Source organism: Spodoptera frugiperda, chromosome 1, assembly GCF_023101765.2.
Source record: "Spodoptera frugiperda isolate SF20-4 chromosome 1, AGI-APGP_CSIRO_Sfru_2.0, whole genome shotgun sequence".
Classification (NCBI taxonomy): Eukaryota; Metazoa; Arthropoda; class Insecta; order Lepidoptera; family Noctuidae; genus Spodoptera; species Spodoptera frugiperda.
In genome coordinates, this window is record NC_064212.1 from 6736409 (window position 1) to 6761067 (window position 24659).

The 24659-nt window shown below is 33.7% G+C and overlaps 4 protein-coding genes and 1 long non-coding RNA gene across 6 annotated transcripts; 2 read left to right on the plus strand and 3 right to left on the minus strand.

Annotated features, from left to right (window-relative positions):
• The first annotated feature begins 6500 nt into the window (after positions 1–6500).
• Positions 6501–12603, plus strand: LOC118273685 (chitin deacetylase 1). 2 transcript variants are annotated; one of them, XM_035590783.2, is made up of 5 exons: positions 6501–6760; positions 7819–7954; positions 9457–9569; positions 10904–11053; positions 11167–12603. In XM_035590783.2, the coding sequence occupies exons 1-5, from the start codon at positions 6709–6711 to the stop codon at positions 12324–12326; spliced, it is 1611 nt and encodes a 536-aa protein (XP_035446676.1). In that variant the 5' UTR covers positions 6501–6708; the 3' UTR covers positions 12327–12603. The 2 variants fall into 2 exon arrangements, with proteins under 2 accessions (XP_035446676.1, XP_035446673.1); XM_035590780.2 differs by lacking the exon at positions 9457–9569 and adding an exon at positions 9169–9299 and having other exon boundaries at positions 6533–6760.
• On the minus strand, positions 12438–14428 carry LOC118273689 (uncharacterized). Its single transcript, XR_004783428.2, has 2 exons — positions 13340–14428; positions 12438–13032 (listed from the first exon to the last, which is right to left on the minus strand). It is a non-coding gene; the product is annotated as an uncharacterized LOC118273689 (long non-coding RNA).
• A 1998-nt stretch (positions 14429–16426) lies between these two features.
• LOC118273686 (endoplasmic reticulum-Golgi intermediate compartment protein 3) lies at positions 16427–24078 on the plus strand. Its single transcript, XM_035590784.2, has 8 exons — positions 16427–16667; positions 16758–16916; positions 17245–17381; positions 18407–18480; positions 19276–19441; positions 19631–19820; positions 21552–21753; positions 21842–24078. Exons 1-8 carry the CDS (start codon positions 16574–16576, stop codon positions 21975–21977), a joined length of 1158 nt encoding a protein of 385 aa, XP_035446677.1. The 5' UTR covers positions 16427–16573; the 3' UTR covers positions 21978–24078.
• LOC118273688 (reactive oxygen species modulator 1) lies at positions 20001–20567 on the minus strand. The gene is made up of 2 exons (XM_035590786.1): positions 20323–20567; positions 20001–20248 (listed from the first exon to the last, which is right to left on the minus strand). Exons 1-2 carry the CDS (start codon positions 20451–20453, stop codon positions 20140–20142), a joined length of 240 nt encoding a protein of 79 aa, XP_035446679.1. The 5' UTR covers positions 20454–20567; the 3' UTR covers positions 20001–20139.
• Positions 21761–24022, minus strand: LOC118273687 (transcription termination factor 3, mitochondrial). The gene is made up of 3 exons (XM_035590785.2): positions 23493–24022; positions 23052–23266; positions 21761–22256 (listed from the first exon to the last, which is right to left on the minus strand). The coding sequence occupies exons 1-3, from the start codon at positions 24020–24022 to the stop codon at positions 21979–21981; spliced, it is 1023 nt and encodes a 340-aa protein (XP_035446678.1). The 3' UTR covers positions 21761–21978.
• Positions 24079–24659: the final 581 nt, after the last annotated feature.

Below are 24659 nucleotides of genomic sequence, written 5' to 3' on the forward strand. Positions count from 1 at the left end.
AATCACCCACGCTAATATCCTGAACTAACGGATTGGAAAGATTAGAATCAAATATTTTTTGGTGTATAGCATATTGACCTGGGCAATATATATAAATATAATATACATAGGGCATAATTTGTTTTTTTAATTGGAATAAACAGAAATCCTGCCTAAAGTCAATGTTAAACGCGGACGAAATTACAGGCAGACTTTAAATAAATAAAATGCAATAACTTTAGATACGAACTTGTAGGCGCATATACAGTAGATGAGTAGACAATATGCTGGTTTGCCACAAATTATACAATTGATGTTATCAACAACATAAGTATAAGCCTAATCATTTCCTTAGTTTTACAAGTTTTGAATGGACATGATGACGTAATTGGTTGTTGGTCAGATTTATCCTGTACCCTTCACAACTTAAAATGTTACACGCATATTTATTTTATAGTCTATAAATACCCCAGCTAGCTATGTTGTGATGTTGGCACAAGCACGCCATACCAATACGTACAGATACACATAATATCTATGCATTGTCGCAAGTGAAAGGAAATATCTTGTAGAATCCTTGACTCGCGCGCGCCTACTTACGACGCAGTGGCTATGACTCTGAGCCACTACATGCTCTCCTCTGTGCATCTATGGAAAGTTCATGTCCCTTATTGCTAAAGAATTTGAGTAATTGTGTTACGAACTAACTTCTATAGTGCATTAGTCAAACTTATTCTTACCATTATAAAAATTGTATACTACAGTAGACACTGTATTGTGTTATAAATGTTAATACTCTAAGAATATTAATGTCTTTAATGAATAGCAATAAAACGTATTATTTCGCAATATTATTTAAGAATTAAATATATATTTCTCGATGAAACCACATAAATTATGCAAAACCTAAATTCGTACACCGGCTGAGCCTGATTTGAAACCGTACACCTAGCAACTAGGTAAACTTTTTTTATTTGCTTTGTATATTTAAACGGTGCTTAATTAAATACAAATTACCAAAAAATTAGGAAACTGCAGTGTAAAGTGCATAGTGCATACTTACAAACTACATAGGTCGTCTGTTAGGTTCCAAGTGGGTCTAGCTTTAACATCCAGGTCAAACACATACGTAACAACAGCATATCGATAAGCAATTGGCAGTTTAAATGTTAAATCTTCAGAATCTTACGCAACGCGTTTGTGTTTCGTGAGATAACGAAAGTGCAAATGACTGACTAGATATTTCCAATATTTAAAATTTATTCTCAACTGCATTCAAACAAATAATTCAAAGCTAACCAAAAAGTTTTAAGTCTGCAGTTATGTAACAATACAACTTTAAAATATATATTTTGAGAGGTCAACATAACGCTTAAATAAAAACCACTACGGACGATTCAAGGAACACAAATACAACTTAAAAAAACATAAATCCTTGCTGTCTGCTTCCGCATTCAAATAGTGGTTGAAGAGTCTATTCGGTCTATTTTAGCTTAAAATCTATTTAAGAATTTAGAATAATGATTTTATTCATCTGTGCACAGAAATCAGAGAATTACCATACACTTTACATTGATTGTATTCTATTATTATTATTATGTAGTATGAATATATATCATAGAAATACATCGCTATATTATTTTACTGTAACACCTTAAAAATACATCGCTATATTATTTTACTGTAACACCTTTCGATGCGAACTAAATTTACTAAAATGTTATTCTCATGTACCAATGGAGGAAAGCCCTACTAGTTTTAAATTAGTTTCACGACCTGACCGCACAGCTCAATCTGCACTGATTTTAGTCCCGATGTCACTTGAAATTAATAGAGCTTTGCTCATGACTCCACTTCCAGCGCTATATTGCATAAAATACTAATAATAATCAATTAATAAAATATTACGCTTTCTGTAGGCCTAATATAGTATTGTGATATGCCACGTTTGGCGGTAGATTAAGGTTTTTATTTATTTTACTTATTTTTGAAGACAGCTATCAAAATGTAAATAGGTAACATTATGTAATGTAATTCATAGTTCTGTTTTTGAGGAGTCTCAGGAAAGTTGTTTAATCACACTCAAAGATTGTAGATAATGGTAAAACAGTGAGACCATTGTGATTGGCGACATATTCTACTCGCCGTTACTAGCGCATCACGATGAACCGGTGTGATGTGTCGAGAGGCGTGAGGGTATGGGCGCGGGCGCACCGGTGACCCCGCGTCCGCAGCCCGCCGCCGCTGCCGCCACCGCCTAGATGTATGTCTCGTGAGCCTCGTTATTCCTCGAACATTACATAACCGTGGTACCCGGATGTTGCCGCAAGGCCATCAATACTTCAACTAGCATTTACTTCCAGCTATTTTAAATTACTGAAAACAAGCCTATGCAATTAATTAACTTGTTTTTTTTGCTGAAAATAAATAAGGTTGACATAATGAACAGTTTTTGTAACATTTATTTATAAATGACATTTTCTAAATGATTATAATAACTTCATATTTCTAAAAAAATACTTTAAATATGTGTAGTACACAAGTACAACTATAGAATAACAGTAGTTACTACATGACCGGACAGACAATACACCACAAAATCAACACGTGATTCTGAGTAACTATACGGACTTCAATAAGGAGCACAATAAAATGTGCAACGACAAGCTACCGTATTTAAAAAATGTGTACTTTTAATTAGACACGATACAAGTGATTACAAAATTATGCTCATAAAGAGTTCTTTACATCATCATAATCTTTTCCTAAAAAACAATACTCTTCCTAAAGTCGGGTAAAAATAGTAATTGTCTACATCACATTTATTTCCCTTCTAAAAAATAAGTACCTAAATACATTAGGTACAACTGATTTTTTATCATCCGATGACGTTATTCGGCTAACTCTGTAAACACATGCTCGTATATAGAACAAAAAAGGCTAACACTACTAGTCTGCCTTCAACATGACCACAAATAGAACGTCTTCTTAGATATCGAACATATTCATTTACCTGCATGAAATAAAACATATTACTATTCAGTGAAGCGTACCCACAGCCGGCACGTCATGCATTTAACGCACTCATGTACTTGTATACATAAAGTACAACTACTGGCTGACTACTTCGGCTACAAACTTAATGTTATAGTTACTTAAAATTCCATTTTCCAAATGATGCCAAGTAATTCGATGCCCTTGACTTTTGACAGATATATCTTTTTATTATGTAGGTATATTAAAATAGACACGACCTCTGAATATATTGACATTTTCAGATTTACTTTTACATAATTATGTAGACATTTTGAAAGAGATACCGTTGTGCATATTTTACTTTTTTATGTGACACCTATTCACAAGTGTGCCCAAATAAAACTTAACTCGAAACTACAATGAAGGCCACTGACTATAACAGAGTTGGGATTTTTTATTCTCCTAACTTCACAGGCCGGTCTCAACCTGACGCATTACCATACCTGTTATATTACATATACTTATTACCTATATATTGGGATCTTCTTTTCACCTTTATTTGACATTGACATAAATATATATAAAACAGGTTCCGCCGATAATCGAAAGTGAGTCTCACTCAACAAGTATGCAAAAAAGGAACTTAATACTACACAATGATTATAATAATTTTATTAAATGAAATCGATTCATCTTTGAAGGTCTAGTCGATCCTATTAATACAAATATATAATATACACCTACCTACTACGATTGAGTAATAAAATATTAAGTAGATATACAATATACATATATATATGTAGAAATACACTTCTACATGTGTATGATAATGTGTGATGTGTACGTGTATGTGTGGACATCTGTTATAAAAATCTATAAAAAAATATAGAAAATGCAGGGTTGTAGATCCTGTACTTACGGAGAGTGGCCAGAGAGTTGGTCATCCTAACATTCCTAGCTTACCGGCGATACAGACTGGAGCTTACTAACTTGGGTAGTTACTTTTAGGACATGGTATCGGGAGAGCGTCGAAAAGGTCCAATATAAGGGAGGTAGGGGAGGGATGGGCACTTTTTCACAATTTAATGCATAAAAAGTCAGATTTTGTAGATAATCTACATTTATTGCCACTTCCTATTGCTCCATACTTTTGGCTAGATATCTTATAAAGAACTTTCTTATAATAATAATCAGTCTCCTAATTAGGAGGAAGCGCCAAAATACTATGGTAGGGAGATATCGCATGGCTTGGGCATGGCCTGTAAAACACTTAACATCTATAATAGACTCCAAAAATAAACGTAATAACAATAAAAAAAAACATCTTAAATATATCACGACTTATCTTAAATTAGTTATAACCCATAAAGGCTTATATTTATATTTATCAGCTGTTGTTTTTATTTTTGATCCTTTTGATACCTCTTCTATGGCTCCTAATATCAAATCTTTGGGAATTTCTCGTCGTAAACCTTTCTTTTTGAATCTTTCTGTAATTAAAATATTTCAAATAGTTTAATTCTAATCATAATTTTCAAAAGATCTCGCAATATAAAGAAGAGAGCATTGGCATGCCCAAACCTCCCTCACATCCGAATGCCCATTGCTCCCTCTGTACAAATTTTAACACAATTTACCGGCTTAGGTATTGAAACGTGAATTTTAGTTTAATTTATTAGTTAGTAAATATACAATAGATATATAATAAAATACACATACCTTCGTTAATTTTCTCTGTATTGATTTCTTATACGAGCGCATAATCTTCAAATGTGTTTGTGTTTGACAACCGTAACATATATGATATGCCAGACGGTAGTACTACCAAATTAAGAAAAAAGAAAAACCTATAACAGGATCAGAATAAAAGGGGGGTGCCCATGTCTCCCGACTGCCCATCCCTCCCCTACCTCCCCTACTCTATATATTTGTTATTTATTTTACTTGACTACCAAGTTAACAATCATCACTGTAATGTGTATTTAAAATGTTAACGTAAATTAAGATATTCAAACTACACTAACACCACGCATGTACCTATTGGTCATCAATACGATAATGTAACAAACGAATATATTATTACCTACTTATATTAAAAAACAACAATTGATTTGGTCTGGGAGATGACAGAGTGTTGCTTTCGTAAAGATGTAAACTACCTACTACATTTTGATTTCATCAGCGGAATACGTAATTTTAAATTTTATATAATTTATGCATGCAGCATATTCATTTAATATTACTATTAATTTTACGTAACAATGAATATCATTTTTAAAAATAAAAAAATCACATTGAATCACTTCTAAGAATTGTAAAAATAAGTGGAAATATCGTGGATATATCTAACAGCACATATTTGCTTATGTGTGTACCTAGAATCTCGACTTGTAAAACAAGTTGGTGATGTTGTCAGGGGCCCCGTTATACCCAGCCGCCTAACTAATGCCAGTCGTGATTATCATTTAAAAGTAATAGTATAATTTACACATTATATTAACACATACCTAAGTATTATTTAATTCGGATAAATTAAGAGAATTGGTCACTAAGCGAGCCGTTACGTAAAACTTTTAAAAATGTACCCATCCATGTAAAGCATGAAAATATACTTACGAGTACATACATTCTTATTCTAATTCTCAGCATTGGCCTATAATTTTTAAATAAAATTTGTTTACAAAAACCGACACGTCAACCGGTTTTCCATTAATTTAAAGATTTTAAATAATGTTACTTTCTCTAGTACCCACCCACAACATCAGAGAATGGTGGAAAATAGGTGTCAATGATGAAAATTGATTTACCATTTAAATACTTAAACCGATACTCAACCCTGATACAACTTTGATAAAGGTAACCTGGTTAACTTTTATTTCCCTATAAATGGAAACGGAAATATATTATACGATACCAAGATTCGTATTAAACATCAAGGCGTCAACATAAAAAAACAGCGAAGCTTTCCTATGCACGATATGAAAGACATTGTGGAAAATTTTCATTTTCGCGTTTAATTTTAAATGTGCAGTACTGACGAAGAGCTTTCACTAACATTAAATTAATCAAGAATAAATAACGTTTTTATATTGTATGTACAATGTGTCAAAGTACACGAGATACAAATATAACAACGCGTCACGGTACCCTCACGTATTTTATAATTTGGTGAACGAAGGTAAATGCCCAATTCAATCAGCTAATCTTCCGCCTGTCTAATTGCATTCGCCATGACTACAATTTCCTGTGTTGAAGACGACAGTGATATATTTATTTCTATTTGAAAGTTTTAAACTTTAATATGTCTGTGTAAAATTTCAAGTTTTGAGAATATGTTCGTTTACCTCGTGTCTGAAAAGTTTATGAAATAATAAATACCTGAAATCTTCCAATGTCACATCCTGATGTTAAAATATAAGCACGCTCGTGTATCTCATAATAGATGCAAATATAACGCATACTGCAAAAGAAAGTTTTTGAAGGTGATTTACCAAAATCATTAGCAATAGCATAATTATCATTCATGTTGTCCCAGCCTGAGTCGAATGGTTATTAATAGCTGTGATTTTAGTACGGTAGTTTATATCGTCCAGAGGTGTAGTACCTATAGGACGGCTGATGTGTCTGAGCTTGCTGGGTGCCGAGAGTGCGGTGCCAGGTTATATAAATACAAATAGGTGAAGAGGGGCAACGCGAGACCTCTTGCACTTTCTTGACGGCGAACGTCGCAGCGACCAGTCCTCGCCGAGCATCATGGCTCGACACGCGTGTCTGTGTCTTGGTGTGTTGTTGCTCAGCTGTCTCGGTAAGTTTTATATTTTATAATGCCTATAACAGGGCGCTAACATTTTCAGGATAAAATTAAAAATATTACTCTCCCAAATATAAAACGATAGGTAGATAAAGATAAATCTATTGCATATTTTTTTTTACATTTTTAAAATATGTATTCAATTTTATTATGTTTTGTTTAATGTTCAAATTTATTTATTAAAAGTGCCGGTAGTTTTGCATACAGATGGGAATAACATTTAGTTTAGTGTTACATAATCCGTTCATTATTTTTTTAAGTTTTTTACTTGTATGTGATATTGATAATAATAATACACCTATTAATTGGTAATGAACTAATACCCCGAATAAATTTAATTATAATTTTAATAGATTTGTAAATATTATCTGTGTTTAAAATTTACTTACTAGCGAGACTTTATTTTTGATCAAGAAATATTAAAATAATTTTGTTAATCTTTTCACAAATTCAAACATTACCGTTTACATAACTTTAAAGTTCGATTATAGTAACAAAGAAAGAACACCGGCTACCGACGTGGCTCGTTTACTTCGCTTGACCTCGATTTCTTTTCAACGTTTCAACTTTCAATGCCGACTTGGAATAGAGCTGCAGTCAACTCGAAATATTCTAAACTTAGAATAACTTTTAAAATATCGTAGTTTGATAACAAAATACATAAGCTCGAAGATAAGTTCTTTCTATCATAGAATATTGCACAAGCATTCATTACATTCACAATTTTAATTGCACATAGTTATACAATCATGCTAAATATACCCGTAGCGCATTTAAAGTTTATGAAAAACAATTCTTATGCCCAGTTATTGCAATTAATGAGCACGGCATGTACTTGTACATGTCTATTTAGCTACATGTTCGGTACTGCAATGAAACTGCAGCTACAACATTCCTACACCCGCTGTGTTGTAATAGCAGCTTACGTTAAGTGGTGTTACCTAATGAGCATGTTAAGGCTGTGGAATCGATTCACTCCTGACTCAAAATGTTATGTAACCAAGAGGAGGTGATTATAGAAATTTATATGAAAAATATAACGTTTGCTGCAGTGACCGGTGAATTGCGAGTTAAGCGGCAGGAGGAGGACGGAGGAGATGATGTCAACGCAGAACAGTTGTGCGATGGTCGCCCGGCTGACGAGTATTTCCGTCTCACCACCGAAGGAGACTGCCGCGATGTAGTCAGGTAGGTTTTGCACAACTACGTCTTAGCATATTTCGTTTGTTGTAACTACTAAATATACCCACATTGTGAATGCTGTGATAGTAGGTTTCGAAATATGACCGAGTTGCAATGTTATTCTGTCGTCATAAGTTTGTCATGTTTCTATCAGAGTCTAGAGAAAACTGGTTAGTAAACAAACCAGTTTCACTAATCAGTCAGTCGTAATGAAAGCTAGCAAGGTTGACTTTATGGGTATATCTTGCATTTAACACTGATCTAATAAATTACTTCCAGCAGAAAACTAGCATGCACCACCCATTCCAAACTATTTTGTAGTTAAGCATAAAGCCAAGGACCGTTGTTTGTCGTTTGATATATTTATGGACACTGTTTAGTATGCAACAAGGTAATGACTTGATATTCCAGTCTGTGTACAGAACGGTCACCCTCGTGCCGTGAATATTAGAGTGAATGGTGAACTTGTACGGCAAAGCTCACGCTTGAAAATTAAATTTGAAAGTCTTTGTCTCAGTACGTACAGTAACTGACTACTGCTTTAATTTAGTAACTACATTTATAAGTTTAGGTGATGATCTTCTATCTATATATCTGTATACTTATTTCTATACAAAAAACGCGCTGATCTGCGAAACTGCATGTTAAAATTAAGTAATTGTTTTTTTGTTTCTTAGTCCGTTCATCGAGTAGGCTTAAATTGAAGGTTTGAATCGTCACGCTATGAAAATAGTAGCCGAGCAGCGAATAAAACCGCGCGGGAGTGACTATTACTTTTTTATAGTTGTACTTATATAAAGCTAAAGACTTGGATTGTTTGTCTGTTTGTTTGTTTGCGCTAATTTCTGAAACTACTATTCTGATTTGAATAATTATTTATTTGTTGGATAATACATACAGTAGTCTAAAAAGGCAAAAGGCTACAAATTTCACGCTATACCCTAGGAGCACACCGTGCAGCGGGAGAGACCACGCAGAAGTTAGCTAGTTAAATTATACTTAATGAAATTCGAATTTATTATATTCTAAACTGATGGACTAGAAGTATACCAATGGAGTTTATATTACAGATCCATAGCCCGTCCTTCAATAATATACCGCCGATCTACATAGGCTACAAAACTAGTGTAATTGCCTTCCTATGTTCGTTGAGGTTTCAGTTTCAAGTTGTATGGATCTAGCTACATTTTGCTATTTGCTAAGAGTATTGCTGTGTACAGGTGCGACAAAGGCGGTGAGAACGGCGTGACTCGGCTCGCCTCAGTGCGCTGCCCTGGTGGTCTCGCCTTCGATATCGACCGTCAAACTTGTGATTGGAAAACACATGTTAAGAATTGCGACAAAATAGAAAGTAAGTTCCGTTGAATGGCGGAAGTGGTCGTACGGAGGGCTAAACTTCCTTTATGGGCCCGGTTCAGTGTCGCAAGCCGGTGTACCTGTTAGCCTTCCGAATGCCCACTTCCTGCTACTATGCATTTTATTAAATGTCACATTTCTTGTCAACGCAGGTGCACTAGGTCAGGTCTTAAACAAATCACTTGCCCGTCTGGACTGGCATTCGATCTTGATAAACAAACCTGCGACTGGAAGGGTAAAGTGACCAACTGTGACAAACTTGAGAGTAAGTGCCGAAAAGAAGCTATTGGCGCGTAGCGAGCAAACTAGGCTTGGGTGAAGGGGCCGCGTCGCACTGTAGTTAAGGTGTATTGCATGAGGCCCCGGACAGAGGGAGCGGCCCACGTGGACCGAACCGAATATTGCGCATTAACATTATTTCCACAGCAACAATTAGGTACACTGAACACACACTATTAATTTTTTATTGTACAATACATACTTATGAGTATGTTGCACAAAATACGAACACCCACATACAATACATATTCACCTCCCTTCGTTAAATAAATAAATAATACAGATGTTTTCAGAACAACCCCACAATTGCAACAGATTTATTAACACATATCTAATACATGCAATGCACCGAACAACATAGTTTCACTTGTTAGTAACATTGAAAACGACTCAAACAAATATCAGGACTATCTCAGTTCTTTCTACGTTTTGTTTTATTACGACTCCTTCTACACAAAACAATTCTACTTACTCTGCAATCTTTCAATACCTGCTAACTTATGGCTTTAGCTTCATTACCATGACATTAACAAAAGTTGATTACATTGTACCTACTATTTTTCGTGGAGGGAACTTATCTTAGATACTAACCATTATTTAGTGTTCACCAAATGTCAGCTACAATATGTATTATACACCAACCTGCTTTAACTTAACTAAATAATATTGCTATTAAAATAAGGTATTCCTAAAAAAAGTATTTAATTTTAATTATTTTATTATATTTCAATGGCTCATGGACGTTGCATTCAAATATTAGTATTTTATTTAGTTGACAGTTTGATATGGCAATTTTGTACTAAATACAATATTCATGGAATTTTAGTGCCATAATAAATGCAAAGTCAATTAAAATATGTATTTGAATGCGAGTCTGTTTGCTCTAATATCTTACTTCAATCAATGTTGGTATTGGAAGGCAAATTCATCGCTCGATACCCAATGATTTCATTCCCGACATAAAATTCTTCTTATTACATCATAACATCCTGAACTCATAATACGATGCCAACAATTCGTCTTTTACAGTTTCATCTAATAAATCTGTAACTGTTTCATAACCAATAAAAATTAAATCGTCAACGAATACCTTCTTATTTATCAGCTATCCTATTTCTTACTTTTTATTTTCTGTTAACTTGATCATCGTGTCATGCTTGACTTTCTTCTATTTTCTTATGGAACTACACTACTACAATTAAAACACATACGAAGCAAATAAATAAGTGGCACCTGCGTACGTGTGTAAGCGAAACACTCCGACTACGTCCCATTACAAAGGGTTCTATTGCAATTGTAACGATATATTCTATTTTACAGAACCAAGGAAAGTGTTGCCTATCCTGAAAACGGATGAGCCAATCTGTCCTGAAGGAAAATTAGCTTGTGGAAGTGGTGACTGTATTGAAAAGGAACTTTTCTGTAATGGCAAATTTGACTGCAAGGATGAGTCTGACGAAAATGCTTGTAGTAAGTATAGCTACGATTAAAGATATATCATCTATTCGAGAACCAAGACTCAGGGTTACACTACACACTCGTTCTAAACATTTGAAATACAATGTTCACATCTTCTCTTTCAGCTGTCGACGTAGATCCCAACCGAGCCCCAGACTGTGATCCCAACCAGTGCGCACTGCCTGACTGTTTCTGCTCCGCAGACGGAACTCGTATTCCTGGAGGTATTGAGGTCAACCAAGTGCCTCAAATGATCACAATAACCTTCAACGGTGCCGTAAACGTTGACAACATTGACTTGTATGAACAAATTTTCAACGGAAACCGTCATAATCCCAATGGATGTCAGATTCGTGGTACATTCTTCGTATCTCACAAATACACTAACTATGCTGCTGTGCAAGAATTGCACCGTAAAGGTCACGAAATTTCCGTGTTTTCCATCACTCACAAGGATGACCCTCAATACTGGAGCAGCGGAAGCTACGATGACTGGTTGGCAGAAATGGCTGGCGCTCGTTTGATCATTGAAAGATTTGCCAATATTACTGACTCGTCAATCATTGGCGTCCGTGCACCTTACCTACGTGTTGGAGGAAACAAACAATTTGAAATGATGGCTGATCAGTACTTCGTTTACGATGCCTCTATTACTGCTCCTCTTGGACGTGTTCCTATCTGGCCCTACACGCTATACTTCCGCATGCCCCATAAATGCAACGGTAACGCGCACAACTGCCCATCTAGAAGCCACCCAGTTTGGGAAATGGTAATGAATGAATTGGACAGGCGAGATGACCCAACTTTCGATGAATCGCTTCCTGGTTGTCATGTAGTTGACTCTTGCTCCAACATTCAAACCGGAGAGCAATTCGCACGTCTTCTGCGCCACAACTTCAACCGCCACTACAGTACCAACCGTGCCCCTCTTGGTTTCCACTTCCATGCTTCATGGCTGAAATCCAAAAAGGAGTTTAGAGACGAGCTTATTAAATTCATCGAAGAGATGTTGGAGAAGAACGATGTCTACTTCACCTCTCTTATTCAAGTTATCCAGTGGATGCAAAACCCTACAGAACTGACGTCACTCAGAGATTTCCAAGAGTGGAAGCAAGACAAATGTGATGTGAAAGGTCAACCTTTCTGCTCCCTACCAAATGCATGCCCCCTTACAACTCGAGAGTTACCAGGGGAGACACTCCGTCTTTTCACTTGCATGGAATGTCCTAACAACTACCCGTGGATCCTAGATCCTACGGGAGAAGGCTTCAATGTTAAGAAGTGATCTCTTTAAGGTAAATTAAAAAGACTGTACACATGTAAATAATACTCAATAATGTTAATAATAATTACAGTAATTATTATGAATGTGGCAGGGCGTCATCTTGCAGTGAAATTTGTTTTAATTAGATACATTATATAAAAAGTGAAAAACTAAGTGACAACCGCTCGAGTAATACAACTGCATATACTGATTTTTAGCAAATGTAGTTAAAAATTTGTTTCATAGTAATTTAGGTTATTACCTACATATGACAATAAAAATTATTAAATTTATTAAATCTTTTATTTATTTAATCTCTTAACTCTATCCCTACTCCTTCTCCAGTATCATTTATTTATTTAACTCTATTATACAATGAAAATAATCAATTAGGTATTCGATTACTAATTTCTTGTCCAAGACTATTTATTTCAAATCAATATGTCTTTTTATTTTGACATCACAAGTCGCACACCCAGTATATAAAAGGCTAGTCATTACTAAAGTGAACAAACGGACTGTGAAATCTCTTTTATGTGCCTGAAAGCATGTTTGCACTCGATTTCATTTAGGAAAGATAGGTTCTCTTTGTACACCACGCGATGGTTGTATCTACAGTATTTAAGTCAATAGGTAGGTAGTTGGTAATCAAAAATATACTTTTCTGCTTCTACAAACCTTTTTAAAGATTCCGATTTGTTTTGACATCAGACAGCAATAAATAGATCTGTGGATAAATTAATAGCACATATAAAATCAGAATAGGAAATCATATACTGCCTTTCACTCGATTTCTTATATTAGGTAGGTGCATATTATTTTGTACACTATTTTAGTAGTATCACCTAAGTACTTATACAGTAACTTTCTGATTAACTCAACATTTTTTATCACAAACAAAGGTAAGAGTCGTCATTTTCGATACCCCACAATACCTACCCATGTATGTAGGTAGGTTACACTCGTACATGTAGGTAGGTACCTACCGATGTCCCATGACAATACCACAAGAAAGGAAAATACCTTATACATACATCGTTATCATATCAGCCACAAGACGTCCGCTGCTGAACTAAGGCCTCTCCGATGACTTCCAGATAGTATTCCGCCTCGATCCACTATCATCACCTAAGTTTTCTTTCTGTTCACTGCGAGACCAATGATGCCACTTTCAATTTCAAGTCTTCTTGGCCTAACTCCATTTATTTGCAAGGATGTGGTTATTTTATTCATTATTTTATAGTGCAAATTGAATTTACGTCTACAAGGGGCGAAAAATATATATACTTCAATATAATACACAAAAAACTCATTTTCATTATATATAATGATTATAGCTTAGGGTACCATAGTCGCAATTCGAAAAGAGAATGCTTAAAAATCCAGGCTTGGCTATAATGAAACTGATGACAATATTTTTTTAAAGGTACCTCAAAATACTTAGAACTGGTATATTATACTGGACTAGGTTTTATTTCTCTTTGACTTCGTGGAAATATAGAGTCTTCTGTGAGTAAATAAAACAATTTGAACTCCAGTAGCCGTTGCACACAAAAACAGGCGCACAATCATGGAATGTTGTTGTAATCTCACGTAGTTTCACATAGAAATAGAAGAACAACAATGTCTGCCTACAAACAAATAGCATTTTTTAATGGGGGAAAATCATCCAGTGGTTTCTCCCGCCTTGGGCGAGACGAGAGGGAGTGTCAGACTCCTATTGACTAAAATCACGCCGTTCCGTTTCACATTTTTACAAAATACCTAAATTAGCAATTTTCCGCTTGCGCAAAGCTCGGATGTTTTTTGCATTGTCCTGTCGTCTGCATCATCTGCGATGCGATTTGTCAGACTCATTACACGCCTTTTCTTTTACGGCTAAATAACGGTTATGAGGTGCCCAAAAAGAAATCGCAACTTCTGGATCATTAAGAACAGCAAAGTACAGGAAATGGTGCTTGAAAGTGTCTATCATATGTGAAATATGCATCTAGCATACAAATAAAAGGCGGTGGTGTCGCAACTCGACAAAGAAAGATCAACGCGCCGTTTATTTCGTTGGCTCTCCAGGTGGTGTGGAAATTGTATTTTTTTCAAAATGCGCTCTGAAAATCAATAGTAACTATTTTGTTTTTAATGATATTTTATTTTCTTCCTCATAGATAATCTGAAATTTAATTACTAATTACTTTATTATATCAGACGTAGATACTTGATACTTATAACGCTATCACAGAGATCCTTTTGTTGCCACTCACTTCTCAAATTGTCCATGTTCTTCTTTGGTTTTCACTTGGCCTCGCAGTAATTTTCTAGATTCTACCTGATTGAGATTTAAAATAAGTAATATTCAATGAATAAATTAGCAACATATTTTCTTACAGAATATTATGAGTTAGAGGACCTTTCCTGACCTGTCATGAGGACCTTTGAGATGATCAGATTTTTTTTCTCTTTCTTTTGAGCTATATCACGTTGTTATAGGATGCGGGTAATTTTTTAAAATAAATGTTAAAATGAACTGCCGCTTAGCAAATTAATAAATAGGTACATTAGAAACTAGAGATGCAAAGAACTGTATTATATTTTAATTAACATTCATCAACATCATCATCATCATGTGGCTGATCTTTTTAAACTCATATAAAAGTTATGATAAATGGGCGGAATAAAGTTTAATAAATCCAATTAATCTTTTTTTTTTTGATCTCTTTTTTGATTTCATGGCCATTAGAATATAAATGATCAAGATTTTTAATAATAACAAACTTTCCGGCTTGGGCCACTTTTGCGTTTTACCAAGGTGTATTATATTTTAATTAACATTCATCAACATCATCATCATCATGTGGCTGATCTTTTTAAACTCATATAAAAGTTATGATAAATGGGCGGAATAAAGTTTAATAAATCCAATTAATCTTTTTTTTTTGTTCTCACTGATTTTATGGCCATTAGAATATAAATGATCAAGATTTTTAATAATAACAAACTTTCCGGCTTGGGCCACTTTTGCGTTTTACTAAGGTGAACAAAAATTAATTTTGTAACGCTATCAAATTTAAATGCAAGATATTTATTGCATCCATAATGTACATAGGCGCTAGAAATATAATATTAGGTAAGTCACGATTATAGATTATGGACCCTGTCGGGCACAGCAGGAATTTAAAATGAATAGGACAGAGGAATAATGTTTTGACAATTTTAAATTATTGCGTATAATTATTGTAACGCAATAATTATACGCAATAATTTAAAATAATGGTTGACAACATAAAATGTTGATTAGGCCAGTTTTGTGCTTGCAGCAGGAGCGTAGTTAGCACCGTATCTGTCCTATTAATAATTATAGTTGCGCGCCCCCCAATGTGCGTAAACAAAAGACGGTCTCCGGCCACCGTAGGTGGGGGTCTGCGGATGGCGAACAAGGGTAGCTCGCTGCCTGAACAGAACCAGACCCGGGGGTACAGCGTATCACGTTTCGCACGCGTCGCAAAGAGCTATCAAACCACCGCAGATGGAGCCCATCAGTGCTAATGCCTGATCCAGAGCTGCGGCCTATCTAACAGGTTACCAGGGTATGGACTTAAAGCAGGAGTAGGAACCAGGGGACGAACTATCTCACATTCTTCGAGATGCTTGCCTTAATTATCCTAACTTTCCTAAGAAATATAGGTATACATAATTTGGTATGTTGGTGACCAAATGGTGCTCTGAAACTAGAGCACCGACTTATTGGAAATTTAAATAACATTTAACTAATTGTTTCTGACTGCTTAATATCCAAAAACCCCGTTATATGCAGTTTCACACCATAAAGTTAAATATCTACAACTTTTGAATACCGCAGCTTTTTACTTAAACCATTACAAATCAATTGAAATGAATTACTAAAAATATGTTTTTACTTATGAATAAATATTAGACAAAAAAAAATAAAGTTTAATAAATTATTTCTCAATTCTTTATAGTATGAAATACCGTTCTTCGTAACCGATAACCCAAAAACACTTAAAAAGATATCATTGGTAGATCAGTTATGATTGGCCAATCAGAACACTTTGGTATACTGTGAACATCACAAGCAACAAATGACATTTGGACAACCCGACAATGACAGTTCTGTGCCAATCTGTCAGTCTGTGCCACTGCTAAGTGCCAGTAAAGTGGTTCAAAATCAAAATAGAAAAAAGAAAACATCAAATTAAAATTATAAACTGAGAAAACAAACGAAGTGTAGTTTCAGTTATTAGGACTTTTATACGATGACATCTCAATTAATTGATAAGTTTAAGCAATTAGATGCATACGCTAAGACGTTAGAGGACTTCCGAATAAAAACTGCAACCGGTGCAGCAAGTGAGTTGGGAATACCTATAATTTAATAAACTAAAACTTAAAATAACGTATATTTTTATGTGTAAACACAATTTAACACCTATTTTGCAGTTACTGTTGCCGGTGGACTGATGATGGTATTATTATTTCTATCTGAACTGTACACTTACATGTCACCAAATATTTCTGAAGAATTGTTCGTAGATACATCAAGAGGCCATAAACTGCGAATAAATTTAGATATCATCGTACCGACAATCTCATGTAATTGTAAGTATAAACTTAATTCACTCTAGGTATTTCCAGTACACATGATTAAATAAGATTATGATGAATGTTACTTCTAATCGACATAAAGTGTCTTATTATTTTTAAAGTTATTCAAAATTATTCTTTGTTATTAAATATTTAACCACATCACATAACATCAACAGCCCAATCCACTAATTAACATTGCTATTTAGTGTTATAATTTTTTACTTGTATCTTGGTATTACACAATTATCTATATACATTACAAAAACAAGTTGTTTCAATAACCAATATTGTAAAAATTCATGCAATTTAGTTATTTAATTCTTATCTACCTCTATTTCAGATTTAGTACTTGATGCTATGGATTCATCAGGAGAACAGCATCTACAAATGGAACAGAACATTCATAAGAGAAGACTGGATCTCAATGGAAATCCTATAGAAGAACCAAAAAAGCAAGAAGTTGCAACATCTACTACAGTAAGATTACTAAACATTACTAACTGCAGCTGTAAGGGTAGTGCTTGTAAAACCAGCATAGAGCCTTAAATTAGGAAGGTGTTTTGAAACTTTCTTTCTTGCATACTTGCCATATCTTCAGAGTTTAACAGCAGAATCATTTTTGTTAAACCAGTACTAGATAATATTGAAACAATTAGGTAACTCCCTATAAGTATAGATGTTTTAATTATTTAAAAGCATCTTTTTCAACTCAGGAAGGCCATGGTGGCAGTTCACAATAGTACCTATATTTTATTGGTGTGATCTGAATGGTATTAGAAGTGTGTAAAGATGATTATGTAGTCAGCCACTAAACAAACTCTGTGACTAACATTGTAACAGGTAAATTGAGCCATTAATCATATTGCTTGGTAAAAATTTACTGACATAATGTTCAACATAATTTATGATGTTTTGTATTGATTTTACTTATTTATATCATCTTCATCATCAGCCTGTTATTCCCCGCTACTGAGCAAAGACTAAAGACCTCTCCTCACACATAGAAGGTATTCATACAATAATCACCACACTTGTTCAAGGCAAATTGGCGATTTCAAACTTATTATTAAAAATCACTGGTATCTAAATAATTTACCTATATCTTGGAAAAGATAACATTCATACTTGCAAAATTAGTTGGTATATCTAGGATGTGAGAATTTTCTTGAAATATATTGTTCTTATTTCTATCTTTGTGTTCTTTGATAGAAGAATCTCATAATAACTCAAAACCTTTTCATTAAAATAATTGTATTAATTGCATAATATTATCATTGCTTCACACTACTGCCATGTTTATAAACGGTTGCAAATAATATGTCTACATATGTCAACATTTGTTGATAAACTGATGTTTTCGCTTGCTGGGCATCAACTCTATGCATACAACCATATTGCTTTGCTAAACAGATGTTTACCATGAATACGAGACTTAACTTATAATATTGATGGCTGAATATGTCACTAAATTTTTTTAAAAAAAATTTTTAAATTATTTGTAGGTAAAACAAAACATTTCTGAAGTGGCAATAATCACATGTGGCAGTTGTTATGGAGCAGCACTTAATGAATCTCAGTAAGTAACATCCAGTATCAATTTCCAATTAGGCACAGAAATTATCAGTAATTTAACCTTTCGTCTGTGGGTATATGAGACAACAATAGAATACACATTGTATCTCGCACTGATCAGTGCTTCAGCGTAAGACAGGTTAATGAAAAAATTGCATGCAAATCTAACAAGAATTATAGGTCAGCTGCAACCATTGGATTTATAAATTAAGTTTTCAGATTAGGAATACAGATTTGAAAACCTGAATGCTGACTGCACGGTTGGTGCAGTGGCTGGGCAACTGGCTGCCGTGCAACGTGTAGCGGGTTCGATTCCCGCACAGAGCAACTCTTTGTGTGATCCACAAATTGTTGTTTCGGGTCTGGGTGTCATGTGTATGTGAAATTGTATGTTTGTAAACTCACCCATGACACAGGAGAAAATCCTAGTGTTGGGCAACGTACAAAAACACTTCTGTACTCAATATGGTTATAACCAAGTATCTTATTAGTTTTATTAGAACTATATATAGGAATGTTTGTGTGTATATTTGTTACTCTATCACATCAAAACGGCCCAATAGATTGGGATGAAATTTGGAACTGAGGGAGATCATGATCTGGAATAATACATAGAATACTTTATCTCACAGGAATGTGGACGAAGCTGCTGTTATAGTTGCATATAAATCCACAAAATTAATGTTAATGTACAATAATTTGGTTACCTAAAAAATTTTAATTAGTTATGTTGTGTATTTTTTTTTTTTTAATTGTTTAATGCAACATAATAAAAAACATTACATACATATGTTAATAGATGTTGCAATACCTGTGAAGATGTGAAAGAAGCATATAGAATAAGAAGATGGGCCTTACCTGATTTGTCTACAATAGAGCAATGTAAAAATGATGAATCTATTGAAAAAACTAACTTAGCTCTCAAAGAAGGGTGTCAAATCTATGGCTACATGGAAGTCAACAGAGTATGTAACATATTTCCACTATTTGTATGTACCAAACAATATCAGAGATTAGTCTTCATTGATGAATACTGTTTATCATTCAACTTACCAGAGAACATTGAAACTTTTATTCCGTAGTAGTATCCTATTACATATCCACACAATTAATCAAAGCATATCATGAGTATATAATTTTTTATATAATTTCAGGTAGGAGGAAGCTTCCACATAGCTCCAGGGAAAAGTTTTACAATTAATCATGTACATGTGCATGATGTACAGCCATATTCATCGTCAGTTTTTAACACAACTCATTTTATCAGACACTTATCTTTCGGGACCGACATTGAAGGTGCCAACACTGCACCCTTAGATGGAGTTAATGGTATAGCTAAGGAAGGTAAGTTTTGTTTCTAAAAATATAGTCAAATTGTTTATGTCAATTCTTGTCTTGGTCAATAACAACTTGAAATAGAATCTCTGTGTACCCACTCCATAAAAACAAATTGTCATTTGAAAAGTTCAATTTTTAAGTATCTTATCATACCTGTAGACCTGTTCAATCAAATTAAAAACTCCATTAAAAGCTATCAATAATAATATTTAATAACAAATCTGTTAGTGTGAATTATAATATTAAATCACTAATAAAAGAATAGGCAAGTGCATTGAGCACTTAGTTAAATTACTGTATGTACAAAATTGTTTGAACAAACTGATTAACAGCGTATTCCAGTACCGATGGCCATAAATGTGCCGAATGTTCCTCCACCTTGAAGCATAACTTTTCCCACGGAATGTACTAATTCTCTTCCTCTAGCTCCATATCTAAAATGAAAAATAAGGTAACATAATATGATAACTAAATAATAATAACAAATAAAATGACAGGTTTATATAACCTTAAAGCTGTAAAACCACCGAAGAGGCCGCCGCTCGCCATTCCGACACAAAATCCAATCATGAAGCCCATTTTCATTTTATCGAAACAAGATGGTCCTTGACTCTGGTAGACTCCGCCTGGTACGGGCATCTTGGTTAAGATTTTCCAGAATCAGAATTGTTATTTATCAGTAATTTATTGATATTCCCAGCCCTCGCGAGGTACGAAAAAAACTGACAAGTGACATTAGTTAATATGACATAGACAATGACAATTTACTCGCTTCGTTTTGACGTTACTATTTTTAATTTGCGTTTTTGACGTTACGTTTTTTTTACTCGCGGTAGATACAGTGTTGCCATTATATTTATTTAAAACCTTATACCCTGGCTGGCCAACAGGCCCTGCAGTTATGCGATTTTTAAAAATATTTAAATATTTTCCTTTTATTACTATACTATTATCTTATATTATAAAACAAATATCATTCATATCTGTTCCTGCAATGAAGATATGGACATGCCGTAGATTTTTTGTTGGAAATTACCTGTTTTATCTCCCTGTTTCGTTTGATCCACGACTTTTTGGCCATACAGTATACAGGATACTATTTCATTATATCGGGTGCTCTGTTATAGAACAGATTATTTTATATAGATTCTTAATAACTATATTAAACTGAAGACTTGTTTGTTTGAACGCGCTGATCTCCGAAACTACTGGACCGATTTGAAATTTTTGTCGGATACTGTATTTATCGAAGAAGACTATGGGTTATATAACATCACGCTACGATCAATAGGAGCAGAGTAGTGGGTGAAAAATTATAAAAATATTGAATTAACACACGTCTCTGTATCTTCTTTTACGCCTAAACCGATGTATCGACTGCATGAAATTTGGCACAGACTTAGTTTGAGACCCAAGGAAGGATGTAGGATAGGTTTTATCCCAAAAATTCCCCAGGAACCTTCTAAACCACTCAACAGTTTTGGCTGTACAACGTTTACTTAAGATAATTACGAATAATCTTTTGATAATATACTATGAGTCCGTATGTGCTTTCGAAGTTTATTTTTACATTCCTTTTTTTTAGTTAAACTATTTTATTTCTTTGCAAAAATATTGTATTATCAGGCCGAAATCATTTTACTTCGGAACGAAAACTATACAATGAATTGTAACTAACTAATGTATAATGTATGAAAACAATATAAAACCATCTTTTCAAATTTTCTTTCTTTTCAGGTGCTGTTATGTTCCAATACTACCTTAAAATAGTTCCAACTATGTATGTAAAACTAGACAGAACTGTTTTACACACAAACCAGTTTTCAGTTACAAGACATCAGAAATCTGTGTCAAACATAAATGCAGAGTCAGGAATGCCTGGGGCATTTTTTAGCTACGAACTTTCACCACTTATGGTCAAGTACACAGAAAAAGAAAGGCAAGTGTCTTTTTATATTTATCATGTATAAACAATTTTATTCTCTTCACTTATTTCTACAGTAAACAATATCTTTCTTTTTTTTCAGGTCTATTGGTCATTTTGCAACAAATATCTGTGCTATAATTGGCGGAGTTTTCACAGTTGCGGGAATTATTGATGCCTTTTTGTACCACTCTTTAAATGCATTTCATAATAAAATTGTATTAGGAAAAGCTGGTTAACTTATAAAGTCTTCAAAAACGTATTGAAGTCATTAACACTACACTTTGCAAATTTTTTACAAAACTCAGTATCTGAATCTTCAACTAGAGATTTAATTGGAATATAATTTTCTTTCTGAGGATCATATTGAGAGCGGCCCAATTTTTCTAAAAATAAATGTCTTTGTTTTATTCTAAACTTTCTGCACATTAATACTTCAGGGCTTTGTTTAATTGTTTGATGTGAAATTTTCATTACATTGTGGATGTAATTAAATCTTTCAAACAGGGACCTCTGATCTGTAAAAAAAAGCACAAATTTTACTATAGTTATACTTAATTACAATTGATTTGTTGTCTAGTATTTATTTATATATATGTATATCAGCTCATAATTCTTATACAATTTTATAATTATAATAGGTAGTGTTTTCTCTACACATTTTTATATAGTTATTAAATCATATATTTGATTAATCTTTTGTAAATATAGAAAACAATTAATGTAAAAAGCCTTCAAGTTTGGACAAATCTTGTGTGTGAACTTTTTTTAGTAACCAGACATCTGTGTGATTTTTAATGGATAAAGCAGTTATTGAAACAAAACCTTATTTTTCTGTAATTCCCATTAGGTATTACCAAGTATATAATATATACAGGATGTCTCTGAAATCGATGTCTAAGTGACACCAGGAGATCGGCAAGTTGTTAACATAATAATATGTTTGAAGGAGGAACACAACTCCCTCTTATGCACTCTCAATATTGCAGTGTTTCTAGGAGCTTTCACTAAGGTTGAAAATAAGAGATCATTTCCGACGAGCACTGTAACGGCCGGCCCTGCCCATGCCACTCTTCAAGTGTATACCGCGCTGCATCCACCAAGGAGTTCAAAGAATGGCACAGGGGCTACTATTTTGGTAATAGCACATAATTTGCACACATAGTCACTGTAATTTACATTCACTTCAAGGACCCTGTATATGTTATGGGAAGATAACAAGATCCTTAAGTTTACAAATTACCTAGGATTTTTAATAGTTCTTGTATTTACTTATTATTATATACTGAATAATCAATTATCATAATACTTACTCAACATCAAAAGTTTTGGTTTAGCTAAAACCAATTCTTTCACTTCTGTGTCTTCAAAGCCCATTTCCTCTTTTATTACAAACATATTACATTTTATACTATGTATATTGTAGGTTATTAGTTTAGGTTGCTTAGTTGCCAAATCTCTTACTTCCTTGCCACATAAGTTAAGAGTTTCTTGAAAGAATCCCAATCTTTTGTCTATCCTTATTGTACTGCAAAATAAAAATCATAATATGTATATGTTCTAAACTATATAATATATATTACATTCTAAAGACCAAACCATTTAGAGATTAGGAAAACAAGGACAAAAAGAATTACTTTAAAAAAAAAACATTAAAATTGAAGTTTATATACTAATACATTTTAAATGCAATAGCAAATAATGTAATAACATCAGAAAGTAATAAAAATATGAGTTTACCTTGTTAAACTTACCTAAACATCAACCAAAAAGGATTTTTTACAATAATTCGCTGGATTTGGCTTTCTTGGAAACCTTTCGAGTACAAATAATTAACTCGTACTTGGAGGTCTTCCAATGGTTCGCAGAAAATCATTGGATTTTTCGTTAAGAAACTGCCTAAATCTTCCATATCAATATAGTTATTGAGAAATATTATATGGTTCTTCATGTCCTTTTCAAAATCTAATTTCAAAAATCTTTCTACTATGTATGGTTTCTTTTCTATTTTACTTATGTTAACATTTAAATCAACTAGATTTTTCAATGTTTCAGATTGATTAATATACGCTGCTAAATTAAAAGTATTAGAAAAGTAAGGTGTTACGGTCGACAAATCTTCAACAGCAGGATTTAATACTTCCACTTTGTTTTTTTCTCTTACAGCCAAAATAGTATTAGTATCATTTACATGCTGTACGGCACTACAAAAGCGTGATGTTATTTCTATAGTTCTTAAACTAAAACCTTTGTAAAATTTAAATAAAGTCGAGGTTAGCGCCATGATATCCACTTGCTCCAAATCAACTATGTAAACATTAAAATAATATTAATAAATCATCACTATTTTATTTTTATAATTATCGTACCGATAGCTAAAATTAAAAGAAAATTAATGTTTCAGGCAATGAAACAGAAAATTAATACAGAACCCGAATACAAAATCATTTGATTTGACACAAAAGTGACAAAGGGATAAGGCAGTACTGGAGTACTGAGTTTTGACACTGACAGCAAACTTCTTCGTCGTCATTCTTCAAGCAACGTTCTTACGAAATGTTGTTTTTCATTTCTAATTCCTATTTCCTAACGTAATTTAGAAGCGCCCCTAGCAGAAACGTTGAGAAACTAAATTTGGCAGCATGAGTACCCTTTACGTACAGTCTGCCTATTTATTCATGAAAAGAGGCTTAGTTTGAGGAACTAACAGTATTCAAAAGTATGGCAACTCTAAATAAAAGTATGTTGAATTATGAATATCATCAACTTTACTGATGAATTTTATTGATACTGTGAATGAATTGTCTGGCCAATGAATGAATTAAAACTTTTGATATGTCATATCAAAAGTTTAGAAATTGACCTGTGGACAGCTTTCGTTGGCCAGACTTTATGTTGGGGTAGTTGCTGCGTTTTTCTGG